The 19523-nt window shown below is 44.1% G+C and overlaps 2 protein-coding genes across 4 annotated transcripts; one reads left to right on the top strand and one right to left on the bottom strand.

Moving 5' to 3' along the window:
* Window positions 1–3396: 3396 nt before the first annotated feature.
* On the bottom strand, window positions 3397–9023 carry LOC112579384. 3 transcript variants are annotated; one of them, XM_044929765.2, is made up of 4 exons: window positions 8545–9023; window positions 7478–7572; window positions 7216–7280; window positions 3397–5055 (listed from the first exon to the last, which is right to left on the bottom strand). In XM_044929765.2, the coding sequence occupies exons 1-4, from the start codon at window positions 8768–8770 to the stop codon at window positions 4995–4997; spliced, it is 447 nt and encodes a 148-aa protein (XP_044785700.1). In that variant the 5' UTR covers window positions 8771–9023; the 3' UTR covers window positions 3397–4994. The 3 variants fall into 3 exon arrangements, with proteins under 3 accessions (XP_044785700.1, XP_044785701.1, XP_025121530.2); XM_044929766.2 differs by lacking the exon at window positions 3397–5055 and adding an exon at window positions 5759–7082; XM_025265745.3 differs by lacking the exon at window positions 3397–5055 and adding an exon at window positions 5759–7049.
* COLCA2 (colorectal cancer associated 2) lies at window positions 8963–18466 on the top strand (the record flags this gene model as incomplete). Its single annotated transcript, XM_006074561.4, has 5 exons — window positions 8963–9164; window positions 10489–10583; window positions 14717–14771; window positions 16174–16403; window positions 17782–18466. Coding segments are annotated over 5 exons (948 nt in total), but the record flags the coding sequence as incomplete, so codon positions are not given.
* Window positions 18467–19523: the final 1057 nt, after the last annotated feature.

Raw genomic sequence — 19523 nt, 5'->3', positions numbered from 1 at the left:
CCTTTCTTTATTCCCTTCACCACATTTTTCTAACCCTTCAGGTTTCTCCTTATCCAGTGCTTTTTCCCTGCATCTCCATCTCCTCGGGGCCCAGAGCCACTCAAAACAGTTTCCATCGCATCCTCTGTGACAGGGTCCCATGCTCTGTTTAGAAGTCTAGAAAGTGAAAAACGGCTATTAGTTCACACTTAGAAGTGAATAATTGATGTTCCTCCTTCTCTGGGCATTCAAGAGTATATTCTGGTTGAGCAAACACACTCCTGATCTGTGGTGTCCCCACAGAAATGCTTGAATAGGAGCCTCTTTTACACACACTCTTCACCCCACTCCTGGGAGAGCATCCTCAGAGGACCAGACGCTGATGGAAGGAGCACTGGTGGTCCTTAGCTGCTGGACCGCAGTCTCCCAGGTCCCCTGGCTACTCATTCCTCCCACAATCCTTCCCATAGCCTCATCTTTACTTTGCTCAGTATTCGCTTTGAGCTACCATGGAAGGGGGTAGCTTCTACAACAGGAGAGGGAGCTGCCCTTCTGAAGTCTGATCAAACTGGAGAACTCAGTCCTGATTACCAGTATCTTTGGCAGAGCCATCTGTCATCCAGCCTCACTCATACCTGGACGACAAGCCCCTCATCAGGAGAAGATCTGGCCGTCCCTGGAGGTGCAGGAGCCTTCACAAGGAAGGATCTTTAAGTCACTTTTCTAGAAAATTGATCATAATTACAGTCATCTACTGCTTCTGTGTGTTACCAAGTATCACACAACACAGATATTATAAATTATGTGTAAATAATAAATATATGTTCCTGTATCTTTAATTTTGATTTGATTATAACACTAAATATTAGGCATGCTTATTTCTCTTGGTTTGCTGCTTTCTGCTCACCTGTCATGTTCTTCTTCTCACAACCTGGTTCTCAGCTAAGTAGAGCTCAGTGACCAGTGGTGTCTACATCCTTCTCAGAGCACATAAGTCCTTTCATAGTGTTTGGGAAATTTAATTTATAAAAAAGGAGACACACACCAGCCCATAGGCTGCTTAGTGTCCTTTTCAGTTCTCCAGTCTAAAAGGCCAAGTGGAGTGGGGAATGGCAGTAATAATTCCAAACAGTAAATAATTTTTAAGAATTCTATTTAGCTTGACAGTGTATTGCTATACTGCATAGATTTTCATTTAATTCTGTTTTATTGCTCTGGGAATTTACAATACTTGTTAAAAAGTGAAACCAAGATATAAACTTATGTCAGGGAAGTTAATTATATTTCCTTATTCCATTTCCCATTCAAGTACTCTCTGTTTCCTAGAGCACTCCAGAGACTAACTGTGCCTTTTTGTAATAATGCATGATGTCAAAAAAAAAAAAAATACACCTCCTTTCCCTCTCCTTATTAAACCTGCTCTTCTCAGGCTCACAGCTTTCCTGGGGAAGTGAGAGAAAATTTAAGAGCTTAGGTTCAAAACACCATCCCTTTTAGGTCCCTTAAGATGTGAAATAAGCAGAGATTAGAGGGATTGACAGAGGGATTGACATATACACCCTACTGTATATAAAATAAATAACTAATAGGAACTTGGCTGTATAGCAGAGGAAACTCTACTCCATACTCTGTAATGACCTATTGAGAAAATAATCTAAAAAAGAGTACATATATGTATATGTATAACTGATTCACTTTGCTGTACACCTGAAACTAACACAATAATGTAAACAAATTATACCCCAATAACAATTTTAAAATAAACAAAGTAAGTAAGCAGAGATGGTGATATCAAGTTCAAGCTAAGAAATCTCTCTTGAAGGATAATGTCCGCAAAAAATGGAAAGCAAACTTTGCCCATGCAAAAACTAAAATAGAGGCGATTGCCTATAAATCACTAAATACAGATATTATAGTATGTAGTTGAAAGTGTTTGTATTTCTCTTATAATACTATACAAATCCCAAAGAATGAGAGAAGAAAACAATAGCTTTACCTCATTTATTTAATAACTTCTTGTAAATGAGCATTATGACTTGCTACAACTCAGTTAATATTTAATACAATATGATGGCAGTATAGTGGAAAAGGCAGAGATTTTAGTACTAGAGTATTGTACAGAAAATTCCACAAAGGGAAAATAATTACTAACCCCAATAGTAAAATAAATATTTGCATGTATATTTATATGTGTGCATGTGTGTGTGTATAAAGCTATTAGTAGTTTCTCTGTGATCCATTTTTACTATGTAAATCTAAATAATACATTCATAAAAATAAAACATCAGTTATATTTTAAAAATTGAAATAACAATTGGTGTCCAAGGTTTAAGTCACATTACATTACAGTCATTCTACAAAAAAAAAAAAAATATTACTAAAATTATACTCTTTTTAAAATTTTTTTATTTACTCATTCACTTTATTTTGGCTCCACTGAGTCTTCTAGCTGCATGTGGGCTTTCTCTAGGTGCAGCAAGTGGGGCTGCTCTAGCCGTGTTGCACGGGCTTCCCATTGCAATGGCTTCTCTTGTTGCGGAGCCTGGGCTCTAGGCGTGCGGGCTCAGTTGTGGCACCCTGGCTTAGTTGCCCAGCAGCATGTGGGATCTTAGTTCCCTGGCCAGGGATCAAACACATGTCCCTTGCATGGCAAAGTGAATTCTTAACCATTGGACCGCCAAAGGAAGTCCCTATACTCATGCTTTATATTCTGTCACTAAGTTCTTTATCAGGTAGCCCTTCTGTTGAAAACAATATTACCCTGTTCCTCTTATATACCATACTCGATAAATGCTGACTCTTGAGGGGTTAAGTGCAAAATTGTGCCCTCTGGCTAAAGAGGCTTCTCTAACTAGACTCATCAAGGAAAAGACTTCTGATTGTTTCAATTCTGTGTCCTCAGAAGCTGGCTTAGTGTCCAGCAGGCTGTAGGTGTTCCGTTAGTGTTTGTTAAATTGAGCAAAAATGATACCACAAAGATGAATAACAACTTAGATCCCAACACCGTGGATGACAGTTCTGATGTATAAGAAAATCCTCACCAGGTTTAATGTTTAACTTAGTCATACTCTTTGCAAACCCAGGCAGTACTGGATATTGAGTTTTACTGGTAATATATCTAAGATGATTGATTTTGTATTTTTAAATGTCTTTAACAAGGAAAATTACTGAACCTTTGAAGTAGCACAGAAAATGTTTTATGAATTCATTTAGGATATGCAGACTGTAAATATTACTAAGAATTCTTAGAAATAAAAGTTACTCAATGTTTGGTATTATATCTGGTGTGATTAAAACAAATATGATAAATAGATTAAGAATTAGAATCCCTAAAGATCAGATTAAATAAATAAGAAAATCTTTTACATTTATTTGTAAATGATGAGACCATGACTTATTTGATCTTTGATATTAAAGTGTCCTTTATTCATAATTTCTGATAAATAAGATATTTGGGTTTGCAATATGCAATTGTCAGTCTATTACAAGGAAAAGAGGTAAAAAATGTCCAAGTTCTGAAAGGAAAAAATGTGGATAAAACAAATAATATCTAAGAATTAGCTCTTCACATTAGGAAAATCAGTAGCCTTCTCTCAATCAAATATCTTAGGTGGAAAAATCCAAAAAATTAAACATAAATGAGTGATTACATATTTCTTAGCCTTGATAATATTTCTTAACCTTGATAATATATTCATAGGCTTTTATCATGTTAATCTCAATGCTTTTGTATGTCTTAAATGTTGCATAATAAAAATGTTTTAAGTAAAAGATGAGCTTTTCAAGAAGAATTTGATGGTATCTTCCTAAATGATAAACTATCCAATGCTCATTCCCCATGGAAGTCTCTTAAAGTAAAAACTTTGAATCTGTTTTATGGAAAGAGTTTGACTTACCACAGATCATTAAATAACCTTCGTATAATAGTTTTCCTGGTCATTTTCATACGGACCAAGCATTCACACTGGTCCCAGTAAGTACTTGTTTCCTCCATATTTTTGGAACTTGATATTACCCACAAGGTTTGGTAACAGTGTTCCTCAGTAAGAATGACAAAAGAACTTTGCATTAATAAAGAGAATTTACAGCCATAGTCAAATTTAGAGGGAATAAACTCCTTCTTTTTCTTATACTGAAAGTCTTTCCACATCCATGTGTCAAATGTGTGTAATTTAATAAAATCTCCTACTTTGGGGGGAAAATATAATGCTTTGCAGTGTCATTTGCATACAAAAGCCTGCAAAACTTTTGAGTTAAAATATTCAGCTTAAAACTTTAAAAAGAAATGTATGCTATTCCCATTATTTTGGTGCTACAGGACTTCAAGACGGTCAAGGACTAACTAAGAGTTTCTAAGATCAGTGCCTCAGAGATCTGAAATATTGCAATACATGAAGACTTAGAGAAACTATGGATGGTGAACCTCAAAAAGAAAAGGTTTGCAGCAGGAGTGGAAGAAGTGTGATAACTTCTTCAGGCTTAGCTCTGGGCCTGGTCAAAGCAGGTCATCATTATACACTTGTTGAATGAATGAATGAACAAATGAATGTACTGGACAGACCCATAATGAAGGAGCAGCAATGTGGAAGTGGGAGAACAGGTAATCCACATTACTCACCAAGCAGTTGATGGCAGAAAGCAGGACTATCTGTCTTTGTATTCCTGGTGCTTGATACCAGGCCAAGCATATAGATGGTACTCAACTAACACAACACATTGGATTTTGGCTCTGCCAGTGATCATTATATTTACAGCAGTGGAACAGGCTGCCTGACACGCAGTGAGCTCCCATTTCCTCAAGACTCATTTACAGGCCTACAGCTCACCCCAAGAGCTAGGCCAGACGACCACCAACAGGGATGTTTGAAAAATACGCCAAGTCTCTCTCAGTACCTCAGAGATCCCTTTAAACATCCAAACATCAGGACCCTGTGTTACATTTTGAGGCAAGAGAAACTGTTAAAGTCCACTACATTTTATTTTTCAGTCTTTTATTAAAAACTCCAAAGGGATGATCAGGACCTCAGGGCAGACAGCAGGTAACCATGAGGGTAGCTCAGTGGGTAAAGAATCCATCTGCAATGAAGGAGACCCCAGTTCAATTCCTGGGTTGGTAAGTTCCCCTGGAGAAGCAATAGTCTACCCACTCCAGTATTCTTGGGCTTCCCTGGTGGCTCAGATGGTAAAGAATCCACCTGCAGTGTGGGACACCTGAGTTTGATCCCTAGGTTGGGAAGATCCCCTGGAGGAGGGCATGGCAACCTACTCCAGTATTCTTGCCTAGAGAATCCCCATGGACAGAGGAGCCTGGAGGGCTACAGTCCATGGGGTCACACACAGTTGGACACGACTGAATGACTAAGCACAGCACATGCCCCCAGCAAGAAAGAAGAGTTCCCAGTCCGAGGCACACAAGCTGTCATTAGCATAATTAGCAGCTCCTCCTCCCCTCCAGGCAGCCTCTTCTCGGGGTTCCGGTGACCCCAGTGTTTACAGACCACTCTCCAGTCAGTATCTGCGCTGCCCCAGCCTCCCCACACATGCCAACAGCACAGCAGACAGCGCACACACTGTCCACACGCAACAGCATGTGCTGTTCAAAGCTCTGCCCAGTGGGTCTGCATGTCTCACAGCCAGTATTTTCCAATGTTTGTCACAACTCATCAGCGGATCATTAAATTATCTCAGCGACTCCCAATCAACATAGATTTTTCCTAAATAATATGAGATGGAAAAGATGGAACAGAAAATTTCAGAACATCTTACACGCATAGGTGTACATTGTTCCACAAAAATTTATTCTATAAACATATACTGTTATAGTATGTGAACGTGTAAGATGAATTTCTTAGTTGTGGGTTGAAGTCTAAGAAGTTTGAAAGTGTCTGCTATAAAAGATCATGGAGATAACTCTAATAGTTAAGAGTAAGGGATTTATGAAACTTTGATTCCTAATCCTGCATGTACCTGCTCAGTAATCTTGATCATGTTGCTCATCCCTCTGACCCTGCTTCCTCGCCTGGGATCTGGGGAGGTTCTACCATTCAGTGTGTGACATGCAACAAACACTCAGTGAAGGACAAACTCTAAAAAGTCCATGAGGAACATCGAAGGCTATGGGGTCTCAGAGCCGAGCTCACTGCTTCAGGCCACAAGACTCACGTGGCCCCACAAGGAAAATTTACGAGCGCAAGTTAGAACGCTCCCTCACCTCTACAGGCGTGGCATCTGGCTCTTAAGTATCTGTGCTAGGGTTTTGCAATTATAGAAACAGTGAAAACCAAACTCCTTAATGTTAGGCTACAAACTGAGGCGGGAGGGGGCCTTGTTTCTCAAATCAAGACTCCAGCCTAAGGAAATCCAGTTTTCCAAAGTTGCTAGCTAGCTACAGCACTGGAACATCCATCGCTTCAGCTAGGGGCCAACGCAGAAGCCCCCAGAATTGCTGCTCTGGTTTGGGCAGAGCCTTCTGGAGGAAGGGACAGAGAAGTCTCTGCTGTCCCTACAGAGCCTGTGGCCTCCACACCACTCACCTCTCACCCAGCCCTGCCTGCCTTCTCCAAAGGGCAACCAGTCACCACCATCAGTTTCCATGATGTCGCTAAGGGCACTCTATGGCTCCTGCCATCCCCACCCATCTCCACCTAAAAGGACAAATTAGGAAGGCGACTAAGCCTGAAAAACTGAGACAGCGCCCCAGAACACGGGAAAACAGACACACACACAAAGCCCAGGAGAAAAACAGCAATGCAGATAAGGAATGGAGGAAAGTGATGACAAAAAGAGAGACGGAAAAAAAAAGAAACCCAGAAAAAAAATAATAACACAAAGGTGCAAGAGAAGATTTTATTTAAAGCAAGCCAAAAGAAAATAAGTATAAAATAAAAAGGAGGGCAAAAGAGAAGTCATGGAAGAAGCTAGATGGACAAGAGACTGTCCCTAATTCTACGCTGCTTGACTCACTGTTTCCTGAGAAGGGCTGTGCCCATGCACAACAGGGCATGGAGAAAGGAAACAGGGGCTCTCCTCTCTAAACTCCCGGTGGCTTTCCCCTCCTCACCAGGCTGGTCCTGAGGTCCAACAGGAAAACACAGGTTCAGTGCCTTGGGAGAAAGAAACTCCAGAGCTGACAGATTCCGGGTGGACTCGTGACAAATGTACTGCCAGGGGCCACCTCAAGGGTCCCCAGCCCTGATCTCCTCCCTGAGACATGGCTCCACTTGTCAGGCAACTTACCCATCACACTCTTGGTGTCTTGTCACTCTTAGAGAACTCCTTTCTCCACCTCTGTGTGCTCCACCCTGCAACCAACACATCCCAGAGCATTTGGGTATTTTTATGCTCAAATCCACTTTACGCATTTCAGAGAATAAAGAACAGGGGCCTATAAGTGTTACCTGTCCTGGCAACATGGAAATGTCTTGGCTTACCCGGAAAGGGAACCCCACTCTGCCTTCCCTCGGGGGCTAGGAGAGGATCTGGCCTGGCACCCACTCACTCTCTGGGCCACTTGTATCTTCTCAAGCTTCCAAATCACACAGAACAGGTACAGCAGGTGGTTGGAGAACATAACCCAGCACAATCTCAGGTCATCTGTAAGGGGATTAGGCCGGGACTGAGGGGGCAGCTGACCTCAAAGCCCTCCCACCTCTCACCCAAAGTGTGAAGGCCTGAACCCAAATCCATATCCTTTCAGCTAAAATGAGCAGAAGCCAAGCTTATCATCCTTTCTCAACACACGTTCCTGTGGCCAAAAGGCAGGGGTGGCTCCAGAGGGGAAAAAGGAGAGGAAAAAAACAAAAAGGGAACTTCATAGTGAAAAACCACCAGACTCAGACACTCTCCAGAGGGTGAGGCCCCAGAGGCATCCCCAGCTCTGTGGGGAGGAGCAAAGGGTCTTAATGTGCAGGCATTCTGAACTGAAACCCCAGTGTCTGGGGCACAGACAGAGAGCGGGGGAAAAGGGGAGGGAAGCCGGCACGTGGCCAGGCGGGGCCAGAAGGAGATGAGGCGCAGAGCGAAGGCCTCTGTAGGCCTCCAGCCTGCAACCTGGGCCCAGAGTGACTCCTTGCCAGGCCATACCTACTGGCTGCCATGTTTACTCCCCAAAACCTGAGATTTTCCCTCAAAACAGAGACTGAGGAGATGGAAACCAGTCAGCCCAGTCAGTCTGGCTCAGGTGGACATGAAGGGCAGCCTAGGTCACTCATGGATCCCAGAGCTCCCTTTGAGGCAGAAACACAGAGCATCTTTGAGGATTCCTGCTCTCTCTGTGGGAAGGTGGGCAAAATGCTCAAAATACAGTAAAAGCAAGGGTCAGGACCCAAAGGGGTCTCACTCCCTGTTTCTCTGGACTCTCCCTGGGGTGCCTGTGTGCAGGATTTCTGCAGAAGATAGTCCATTTTGTTAAGCCTTTGAATATTCAAATTGAAAGTATCGCGCAATCATTGATTGTCAAATCATGGGTTTCTAGAGGTTTTAAATACTTGGCATGAGGGGGAAAAAACTCAAACCTATACCCGAAGGTATAAAACATTAATTCTGTTTGTCTCCTGCTCCAGGAACCTGGGTGCAGCTGGATGCTTTGTGAAACTTTAAAAATGTTGCATCTCTGCTTCTCCCCCTGCACAGGAGCCCTCCTCCACGCTGAGTCCCTGCAGCTGCAGCATCCAGCCACCACCTCAGCTTCTGCTGACCACGATGTCGGGTAACTCCGCTGCTTCTTCTGGGGTAGGGTCACGAGGGCGAGGGGCGTTTTGATACGGGTGTATTTCCACGACTTTTCCTGCATGGAACAGAGAGGCACAAAGTCAGGGCATGCAAGTAGGAGCCCGGGATCGGGAGAGGGCACGGGCCACGCTGTGGCCGCTCCCACTCGGCGCCTGGTCCCCAGGGCAGAGGCCCAGAGACCCAGTTGACCGCAGCGGCGGTCCGCGTCCCGCGGTCCACCACCAGCCCTCTCACTTGGCCACAGATGTGACCCTGGGACTTCTCGGCTGAGCGAACTCTGCGCGCGCAGCAGCGGCGGCGGGGGGAGCTAGAGGCTCGCGATGAGCCCGGGACGCGCGCCGGCCGCCCAGAGCCGGGCCGTGGCGGTTCCTGCGCGGACCCCGGGCCGCACTCGCTGTCCCTGGGGCCGCGGACCCGGGGAGGAAGTCTCCGGGAGACGGTGGATGGCGGCAAGGGTGCGGCGCCCAGCCCCGCGGGCCAGATGCGGATCCCCTGGGTCTGGGCGACGAACTCAGGACCTCCTTTTCCGGGGGGAGACGTCTAGCCCCCGGGGCCGGGTCCCGGGGGCTCCCACCAGTCCTGCGGCGGTCTCCGTAGTGACCAGGCGAGGCGCTGGCGGCCCGACACGGTCGCGGGCGCTTCGGCCGATTGCGCGGCCCGCCCCCTCCCCGCGCGCCTGTCCCGCGCTCGCGCACTCCGGGGTCGAGGTCAGGGCCGGAGTCGCGCCCGGACTCCCTCGGCCACCTCCCCGCGAACACTCGCCCGGCCCGACCTACTCACCGCGGCTCCGCGTCCCCCCACCCGCCACTCGGGGCCGCGGCTGCCCCGAGCTCCCGGCCCGCCGGACGCCCTCCCCGCCGACCCCTCGGGCGCTCGGCCTCTCCCGGGAGCCGGGCAGCCCGGGGCGGCCCCTTCTGGAGGGCGGCTTCCCTGCCGAGAGCGCGCGGTCCTGGGCCGCCCCGCACGCCTCCCCAGGGCTCGCGCTGCGCGGACTCGACTTGGAGTCTGGGCGCCGCAGGGAAATGCCAGCCTCAGAAAGGGAGGGGGTGGGGAGAGACGGGAAAAGGGGCGAGCAGGAGCGGGGCCTAAGGAGGGAGGCGGGAAAGAGGCGAAGGCGCAGAAAGGGGGCAAGGAGAGAGGAGGCAAGAGAAAAAGACGGGAGGGAGGGGGGCAGTTGTCAGGCCTGGTCCCTTTACTGGGCTCAGCCTAATGAGCTCCTCGCCATCCAAGGGCCCAGGGTCGGCCAAACCCCACCCGTCCGCTGCTTGCCCCAAGGCTGGCTTCCAGACCAGGGGCACACTGAGGTCAGAGGCTCCCCAGAAGCCAAGACTGGTCCCGTGGGAAAGGAAGGGACTCGGAACTTCCACTGGAGTGGGAGTCGGGTGGGCTAGGTCAGTGCTGAAGCATCCAGCCCCTCCCCCGGTCTCTCTTCCAGACCAGAACCCTGGGTTTCCCTAACTGAGCCAAGGAGGAGAGCTTCCCTAGACTGGTCTCCACGTTCCTGAGCAGAAAAACCTGTGCCCAGCCTGGGGTGGGTGGGCCCACAGATTTCCATAGGTTCTATTTCCACTGGGGCCCTGAAACCTGCCCATGGTAATCTCTTCATCCTTTCAAGTTTGAGAAATTTGAGTTTCTTTCCCATCTGCCTTTTAGCATTCTCTTTGCGATATCCAGTCCTAGAGATCTGGCGTTAGATGCCATAGTTTATAAAGACCCCTACACCCTTGCCTGACACTGCAGACCTTACCCTTGACCGCTGACTCAGTTGCCTTTCCCCAGAAAAACCTAAGGTGTATCAAGGTGTCCGGGTGAAGATCACAGTGAAGGAGCTGCTGCAGCAGAGAAGGGCACACCAGGCAGCCTCAGGGGGAACCGTAAGCATAAACCCTTCACTTGTTCCCAAATGGTGTTCCGCTTCATTCTGCCCTGTGTCTGGGAAAGTGTAGGAGGCCTCCCTGGGCCCATCACCATCCCCAGACCTGGCCTTCTTAAGCTGATCTTACAACATCTGTGCCCACCTTCATCCCAGTTCACCACAGAGAACAGACATGTTGTAGGGCTCAGGACTTGGGGGAGTCCAGCCCTCACTGATCAGAGTCGAGCGTGTTGGTCCAGTGCAGGGAGAGAAGCAGCAGTAGGTAAGTAGGTTCTTATTCTGTAGGAAGATAGTGTATGTGCCCTCACATAGGCAAAGGAAATCTCTCCCAGAAATGTCCTTTTAGGAAGCCCTTCATGGGGCGATTCTCCATGGAACCTCCCCCCCACCGCATCCCCTGTCCTCATTCTTCTGATCCCAAGCACTGAAATTACCCAGCTGAAAGGGGCTGTGTAGCCTCAGAGGAGACAGCTTGGAATATAGAACCACCTCCTTATATGTGATGAAGCCTTAAGCAGTTCCGGGTTATGAGATAGACCTGGGCAGTCATAAGGGTACCTACCATTTTATGTGCATCCTAAAGCAGAAGATACTGGCAAGAATGCTCAGCAGCGGAACCAAATAAACTAGGGTGGTTTCCCCCAAGAGAGGGCAATTAGAGCCCTTGATCACACAGTTGCCTTTGGGTTGGTTTGGGTGTAGATTCAGATACGAAGGATGGGCCCATATTGCCAGTGATAAGACTGGTCCTGTCTTCAGCTTATTGGCATCTGTCCCACAACAGTGTTTGTGTCCAGTGCTGTTTGTGTGCAGTGCCTGAGTTCATAAAACGGGCCTTTTAGGGAAGATGCAGATGCCCTAGCAGTGGTGAACACAGGTTCTAGAACCAGTGAACTGGGTTCAGACCTCAGTTCCTCCATTGTGTGAAGGCTTGAGCAAGTTACTCAGTCTCTCATGTCTCAGTTTCCTTTAAGCTGGAAATGGATTTTGTGAGGAGTAAATGGGTTATTACACATAAACACTTAGAAGAACACTTTCCACTTAGAAAGTGCTCAATACATGTTAGCTATCATTATTATTATTTGTGAAAAGTAGCTAAAATAAAATTAGAATCAGAAGTTAAAAGCCAGATATTCACTAGTGTTCACTCACACCCTTTGCTCAGAGTTTAGAGGTTTCTGTGATATGGCATGGGCAGCACAAATTTTATATTTGCTGGATGTCAAGTCAGTGGGCTTCCCAGGTAGCTCAGTGGCAAAAAAAAAAAAAAAAAAAAAAAAATCCACCTGCCAATGTAAGAGACATGGGAGATATAGGTTCAATCCCTGAATTGAGAAGATCCCCTGGAGGAGGAAATAGCAACCCACTCCAGTATTCTTGCCTGGATAATCCCATGGACAGAGGAGCCTGCGGGTTGCAAAGTCCGTGGGGTTGCAAAGAGTCAGACACTTCTGAGCCAGTGAGCATGCATGCAAAGTCAGTACCTCCATATGTAGAACTTCAGCTCATGCTAAAGTTTTAAACTTTTTTCCATTTGTAGAGGGCTTTCCAGTGGTTCTTTTAAAGCACTTTTGCACACTCACTGTTTCTTTTAGTTCTTATAATAACAAGGAGAGGTGAGTGGATCAGGGATCTGTATGCCTCTATTACAGCTAAGGTTCAAAGCCTTACAGTTGCTAATGGTAGAGCAAAAAGTGGGACCAAGACCCACTTATTCTTTAAAAAAAAACACAACAACTTTCCCACCTGTTGGCTCCCTAAATTCATCTTCCTGCAGATCCAGCTGTACTGAGCAGGAGTCTGGTAGCCTTAACTACCAACTCCTTTATTTCAGAGATTATTTTAAAATTAATAAAACCAGGAACAAAGGAACTGGGATATACTAGTGGTACCAAAAAAGAAAAAAAAATCATCAGGATGTTCCTAACAAAATGTAATCTTTCATTAAGGGGCTTTGGGACCTTGTACAGTTCTGCTCCAGCTGCAACCTGGAGAAGACCCACTTGCATATGGCTACTGTATTATTCTTGGTCACTTCTGGGTTGGTTTGGCCACTGTTTCCCTGTTAGCTAGCTTCTGGAATGAAAGCAAGGCTGAAACATTTCATTTGTGTATCTGACCAGTATCTATTCCCTAGAGCAGTTTGACTTATCTAAATTTTTCTGAATTCCTCTCTGAAAAATAATCAAGCAGTACTTCTAAACCAGTGCCTTGCAGGAACATGCAGGGCAAAGCTGGCCCCAACTTTGCTTTCTGGAAGATGATACCCACCCAGGTCCTCACAGGCATGGAGGAGTAACACAGAGATGATTTAACTATGAGAGTCAGATGTAAAATTCCTCACTGGGAACCAGCAGAAGGATCTGGGATTCTAGGAAGCCTAGGAGGTATAGTCAGTAGACACGGATGGTAGATAGAAGGGGATAGTGTATGTATGCCTGCTTCTGGTTTAACAGAGATCATCTCCAATTTGTTCAGTGGTTGAAGGAGACCTTTGGGAAGCATTAAGCCAAGGAAAGAGTTGATTTTTTATCAAATACATAAAGCAGGAAGAAATTTATCATAATTTGTTGTAAAAACAGAGTAGTATCCACAATTTGAAATTTTAAGAAGGCAATCCTGGATGGAAGTTATAGATTGAGACAAATGTTAAGGTATCCAGTAGTGCCAGGAGACACACATGCATGTCAGATTTGTCAATTTCAAAAACTTACTTCAGCAGAATCAGTTTACAAACAGCCCTACACACATATACACACACACACATACACACACACACACACACACACACACACACACATTAACTCTCTCACCTACAGGATAAAGAGAAACTTGAATTAGTACTTACCAAAAAACATAATTTACCCTTTTCTACTATTAATTTTTTTAAACAGATGATGTGTTTTTATAAATCATAGATTGTGGATTTTTGCGCTGTTTGAAATCTAGGGAAAGGAGACTGTCTTTGTATTCTTGGAGCAGAGTAGAAAGTGAACCCATGACTAGCGAGATAATATCACGTAGGATATTGTAAACATACCTGAGGGAGATAACCTGGGGAGGTCTACAAAGAGACCATTCCGGGGGAGGAATGGGGTTAACCAGAGCTCTACAATGAGTTTTTAAAACCCACTCCTTCCAAGTGCTTGAGCTCAAGCTGCAGCCAAATATTTGCATAAAGAGCTGGTGAAGGATTCCAGCTTCCTGGTTCATGACATTACAGCATGGATCATTTTCAAAATTAACACCACCTCCTATTTCAGCAGCAACTGAGTGTGCAGGCTCCCAGGGGCTCAGTGTACAGCTGTGAGTGTACCCCGCGAGACAGGAGACAGGCATGCGGAGCTCTGCTTCCTGGCACAGACTCTCGGAGCAAGGCTGGCTGGTCCCTTTAAACTTTAAAGCCACCACCTGAAACCTGAAATAAAAAAGTCCTAAATTACTCAATTAGTACAGTTATTAATTTAACCAGAAGACACAGGCTGCTTTACTTTGAATAGTTAAAAGGAACAGACTCGTAAACTTCAGGTATTTATTGTAGTGAAAAAAAGCAAATTTTATAGAAGATAGCATAAAAAGTCCAGAGAAGTAAAATATTTCCCAACCATTAACTACAATGTAGATAAGCTACAGGTTACTGACTACAACTTTAAGAAAATATTTTCTGTTATATCATAGCTAGGAAGAACATGTGACTATTTTTAGCTATCCAAGATTAAGCCAACAGATAGTGTAAGAAAATTTTGAGGAAAATGATTGACTGAGTTATAGCTAGTTGGGATTAAATAAATGTTAGTCCTTATTAATTTTAAATTAAATAGTTTAATAGACTCTCTACTGAGTTTTCTTGAACTGTTCATTTATGTAATATAAAAATCATTTAAATTAATTTTTATCAAAATTAATAAAAATTTAAGTGGGAGACACTAGAAGAAAATCCCCAAGCAAAAATAAAAGTTGAATATGAATAAGATATAACATCGGTTGTATTTCACAGCGGCAAGTTTTTTTAGAAGAAAGGATCTGGCTTACCTTAAAGTAGAAGGCAACATAGTTCATGTCAAAATGTTTTAGCTTTCCCTTTAAAGAACTCTTATTTCACTTTGCTTTGTGGTCATCTTGCTTTGGCAGCAGTCCGGAGGCAACAGTGTCCACCTTTCAGACCCAGTCCCACCATCTTCTGCAGGTCAGTACAGCCAGCCTTACAATTCCCTCAAAAACACTTGCAAAAGTCCATCTCGAAAGGCTTTTAGTACTTGATTCAGGGGTTAAGATAGGCACCACCATTTAATTGGAATCCAACCAATCAGAAGGTGAAAAAAAAGGCATGGTGACTCCAAATATAAGCCCAGCAAGGAAACAGGTGCAACATTTTGTCCTCATTTCTGAACTGTCTATTCTCTGCTATCTACTCTGTCCCAAGAGCTTGTTCCTCACATTAGTTCCAGGTCCTCATTTCCAAGTAACTAATCTTGATTAAAAGATCAGAATTGCTTTCTGAAACCTGTTATCTTTTAAGTGTACTATTAGGTGGAAAACCAGACATCCCGAGGTCCTAGAATAATGCCTTTGCTCTTGTTTCACTTAGTTTCTAGCCGACAGGGGCTTCCCTCCTCTCCTTTACTCTCTTCCCAGAAAGCAGTTCAAACAAGTGTGTTTTCTCAGCCCATTACGAATAACGCTATTACATAAACACTCCTACCGATGCCACTCGCAGCTCAGAGTTGAGGGAGGTCATCTATAAGGAAACCTGTGCTATGGGAACTCCCCACTGAATGTGCCACTTTAACTTAACCTTAAAGGAGCCTTGAGACTTCAAAACCTCCAGTGTTCCGTCATTCCTCTAAGCCTATCTTCTTTGAGCATTTCAGGATAATAATCAAAATTGGGGCCTATTAATACTAAAATGGAAAAGGAGTCATGTTTTTGGAGCTATTCTTGTTTTGTATTTAAGCACTTAGATTAATTCCTTGATCACATGTAATGTAATGTGTTCACTAAGGAAACATTTTTGCCTTTTGTAATATAAAACAAATAATACTAGATTGTATTCTGTATTCCTGGTTTCTCCCTTTTATGATTTGTGTTGCCGTTTATAATACTCCTCAAAATATAAGTTCAGTTCAGTCACTCAGTGTGAAAACTTTTAGAAAGCAATTAACCCTAGATCAAGAGGATTATTTGCCATGGCATCAGTTTTCTTAAAGCCTCAAGCAACTCTACAGTTTACTTTTGAGAGATGAGGTTCACGTGGACTGCAGATAGGGGCTGGGTGTTGGTGCTTATAGTCCAAGAAAGTGGACAGTGAAAGTTTGAGCTTGGCTGTGACAGTTGGACAGAAATTGGATCACCGTTCTTTTCTTTTCACCTTTTGAATAAATCTCCAAGCTATTAATCAGATTCATTTCACTGGGCTTGAATTAACTAAGGCAACTTTAAAAATCCAAATTGCCTGCCTATTTACTTTTCTCAAACTTTCCCCTTTTCCCCCTAGATGTAGGAAATATTCAGAATATAGACTAGAACTCCATTCACATATGTAAGTGCAGTTTTTAAACCAAAACCTCTCCTGTTCCTTTTTCTTCTAGGACTGTATTTTGAGCCTGAACCAATTCCTTCCACACCCAATTATTTCCAACCCCGAGAATTTTCCAGTTGTGTTTCTTGTGAAGAAAACCCAGGCTTTCTGGACCAGATATTTGATTCCTACCTTCAGCCAGAGACACACCCGGATCCTTCGCTTAGTTCCATGCAAAGTACTCCACACTATTTCCCAGACAGCTTCCAAGCTGCCCCTTTCTGCTTTAACCAGAGCCTGGTAATTTATCTCTGTTCTTTACAAAACCTGTTATTGCCTACTATGGGGCAGAGAGTTTGTATCATCTCGTGAGAAATCATACAAACGCTATCAACAAGGAAATCATCCAGGAAGCCAGCAAAGACTGATGTAAAACCCAACAGAGGTAGAAATAGCTACATATTGAAGGGCAAAAACCTCTGGAAACACGTGTAATCACGATTTCCTGAGTCAGCTATGCCCAGAGTACATTGGTGTGTGGCCATAAAAAGGTTTCCCGGCAATATTCATTTAATGTTTTTAAACTGTAAAATTCAGACTTCTCTCTGTTGGAAATTACTGATTTAAACAATGGCCCTTGGATTTTTGAGTTCTAGAAAATGGAATTAAGGCTGTGTCAACAAGGCAAACTGTTGTCTGATAAGGAGCTATTTCTGTTTTATTTTGACACTTAATTGGCTCTCCTAAAGGGTCTTATTGGTCTGGTACAGGCATAAGAGCCCATTTTAGTCTGAGATGTTTGGTAAAAAGTGAAGCCCTAATAGTTGAAAACATTTACATTGTCTGTTCATATCAGACCTTATATTATTGAAAATGTGTTATCAGTTTAAATGGAGTGAGGCTTCCATTGGTAGTTACCAATTGTTGAAGATGTCTTTTAGATACTGTTAAAAACCTTAAAAACAGGTTTTTTTAAATGTAAATTCTTTTTTGCTTTTGGTTTGTCAAAAGTCCATGTAAGTAAGTGAATTTTAAGGGGATAAGAAATTAACTCTACAGGATATACACACAGGGCCCCCCAAACATCCACTTCTCTTCCAGCTCCCAAGTTAGGCTTTCTCAGTAACAATCATGGACCCGCTTAAGAGGGAGCAGAAAGTACCTTTTTCCACAGAGGATAAGACTTTAGTGCCTATAACAGGAGTTTGGAGTCTTGGAGCCTCCCAGACACTGGCTCCGTGAGGATCCCAGCTCTCCCTGTGTATTCACCTTCTTCTCCACAGTCAAGGGTGTGGAGAAACATCCAGGGTGCCACCTGCCCCTTACATCAAGGCACAAGCAAGATTTGATGTGCAGGTGACCAGGCACAATGGGATTTTGTGGTTTCAAGAACAAAGCATCCTGTAAAGTATGCTTATAACAAAGAAAGCCAGTGAAGCAGGGCAGTTTATTGTTGGGAAAGAAATAGGTAAATAGAGAATGTGGTGTCATGAAATCACACAGCCAGCAAATAAAATTACTTCTGCAGATTTGGGTTGGGTCGGATGGTTTTGTTATGCTTTTTTTTTTTTCCACCCCTAATGTTCTTTTACTCTGAGTTAATAAATCGGCTCTATTCAGTTCTTTTAATCCTGTCTAATTTATCACGCCTTTTGGTCCTTGGTTTTCATCTCTCTAGACGCCAGAATCGCCTTCGGATTCCTCCACTCTCTCTGGCTCCTTCGACTACAATTACTGTCCTGCTCAGCTGCCTTCATACACCGCGGAGAGCCACACCGCTCTCCCGCAGCTGGACACCAGGAACTGCGGCCACCCGTCGGAAGATTATGCCTACTCTCACCCGCCCGCGCACGCCCAGTATGACAGCTTCTCCCCCGCCTCCATCTGCTGCTGTGCCTCCTGTGAGGCCGAACGCTTGGACGCCTTCAGAGCCTCAGACTGCTTTTCCTACCCCAGCACAGACTATGTGAATTTCGCTCCCTCCGCAGCAGCAAGCAGTGATTTCTATAAGAGGGAAACAAATTGGGACATTTGCTACAGTTAATAGAAATGACGCCTATTTGGAACATGACATGCGTACATCTTTTTTTTTTTTTTCTTTTTTTACCACCTCTAGATGACAACTCAAAATATACAACCTGCTAACAAAATATCACAGGTGCAGTTTACATGTCACCGTTTTTGGTTTTCTGACACTAATTGAGGCTTCAAGACAGAGTCCTTAGGCTCAGTCATACTGCCACTCCTACTTTGTATGCTTAACGGTTAAAATTTTTGTAGGGAACATTCGGTTGTTTTACTTTTTTGTGTGTAACGAACAAATGATAATTTTTTAACTAATAAATAATTTTGTATTACTAAAAGTTGGCTTGTTTTTTAAATTTTCCACTAGTCATTCCCCAACTGATATGAATAATATCAAGTTATTCTGGAAATCAAGAATTACTCTTTAGTATTTAATCCCACTTGTTCACAGATTGAAAATTATTTTAATGCGGTGAGGTACCTTGGCTCCCGTGGGCATGGAGGGTAGACACAGCTGTGATGGCTGAAGCGGGACATTCAGCCTCCACTGCTAGACGAGGGTATACATCTTGGGGTAACATCAGAGAAAGACGTGTATGAATCATTAGTTTCTCATGTGTATCAGTGGTCAATGGAAGGTTAAGATGCCTCAAAAGCACATCATACCTACAGCAGGGTTAAACTGTAGATAATTCTTTTCATACCCAAAATCCTGTTTTGTAAACTTCGAGGGCAAATACTTAATCTTTCTCTTGAGAGCTGCCATGCAGTTGATGTACCACAAAGGTTAGAATTCTTTGTTACTTTCTATTTCTGAATTTCTGCTTTAGGTCTTTAAATATGCATCACTTATTTACAGATTGATTTATAGGATTGACCATGTTATTTACAATTGAACTTCTCTGATTAATCTGTTTGAACAAGGCCAACTGCCTTTCAAGGTGAAGAGGAGCTACTAAAGCTATCTGTCCTAAACTATACTGTTGAATCCTGTTTGTTGAGGGCATGAAGGCACAGGACTTCATCTCCACAGTGAGGTCTGGGGGCATTTTCCGTGTCCTGAGGTTCAGCACAAGGGAAGCAATACTGGTACCATTGGTACTGGCCACAGCTACCATTTTCTGAGCCCTTCTATGTGCCAGAATTGTCTATTGATCTTCTCACACATCATCTCAATCTTCACAATAACACTGATAGCAAAATGAGAAGTCTGAGGTTCAGAGAAGTTAAGTCACCTGCCCACTGTCACGCAGCCAATAAGTGGCTGCGCTAGGGTCTGAAAAATACCAAGAAGTGCTCCCTACTCTCCACTGGTGAAACGTTTGAGCTGCCATTTGTGAAAGACTGCTCGGGAGCCTGAGGAATCATTCTCCATTAAACCCCAACCTTCCTGTT

This window comes from Bubalus bubalis, chromosome 16 (assembly GCF_019923935.1).
Source record: "Bubalus bubalis isolate 160015118507 breed Murrah chromosome 16, NDDB_SH_1, whole genome shotgun sequence".
NCBI classification, from domain to species: Eukaryota; Metazoa; Chordata; class Mammalia; order Artiodactyla; family Bovidae; genus Bubalus; species Bubalus bubalis.
The sequence above is the reverse complement of the archived record's forward strand: the minus strand, read 5'-3'. Positions and strand labels throughout refer to the sequence as shown.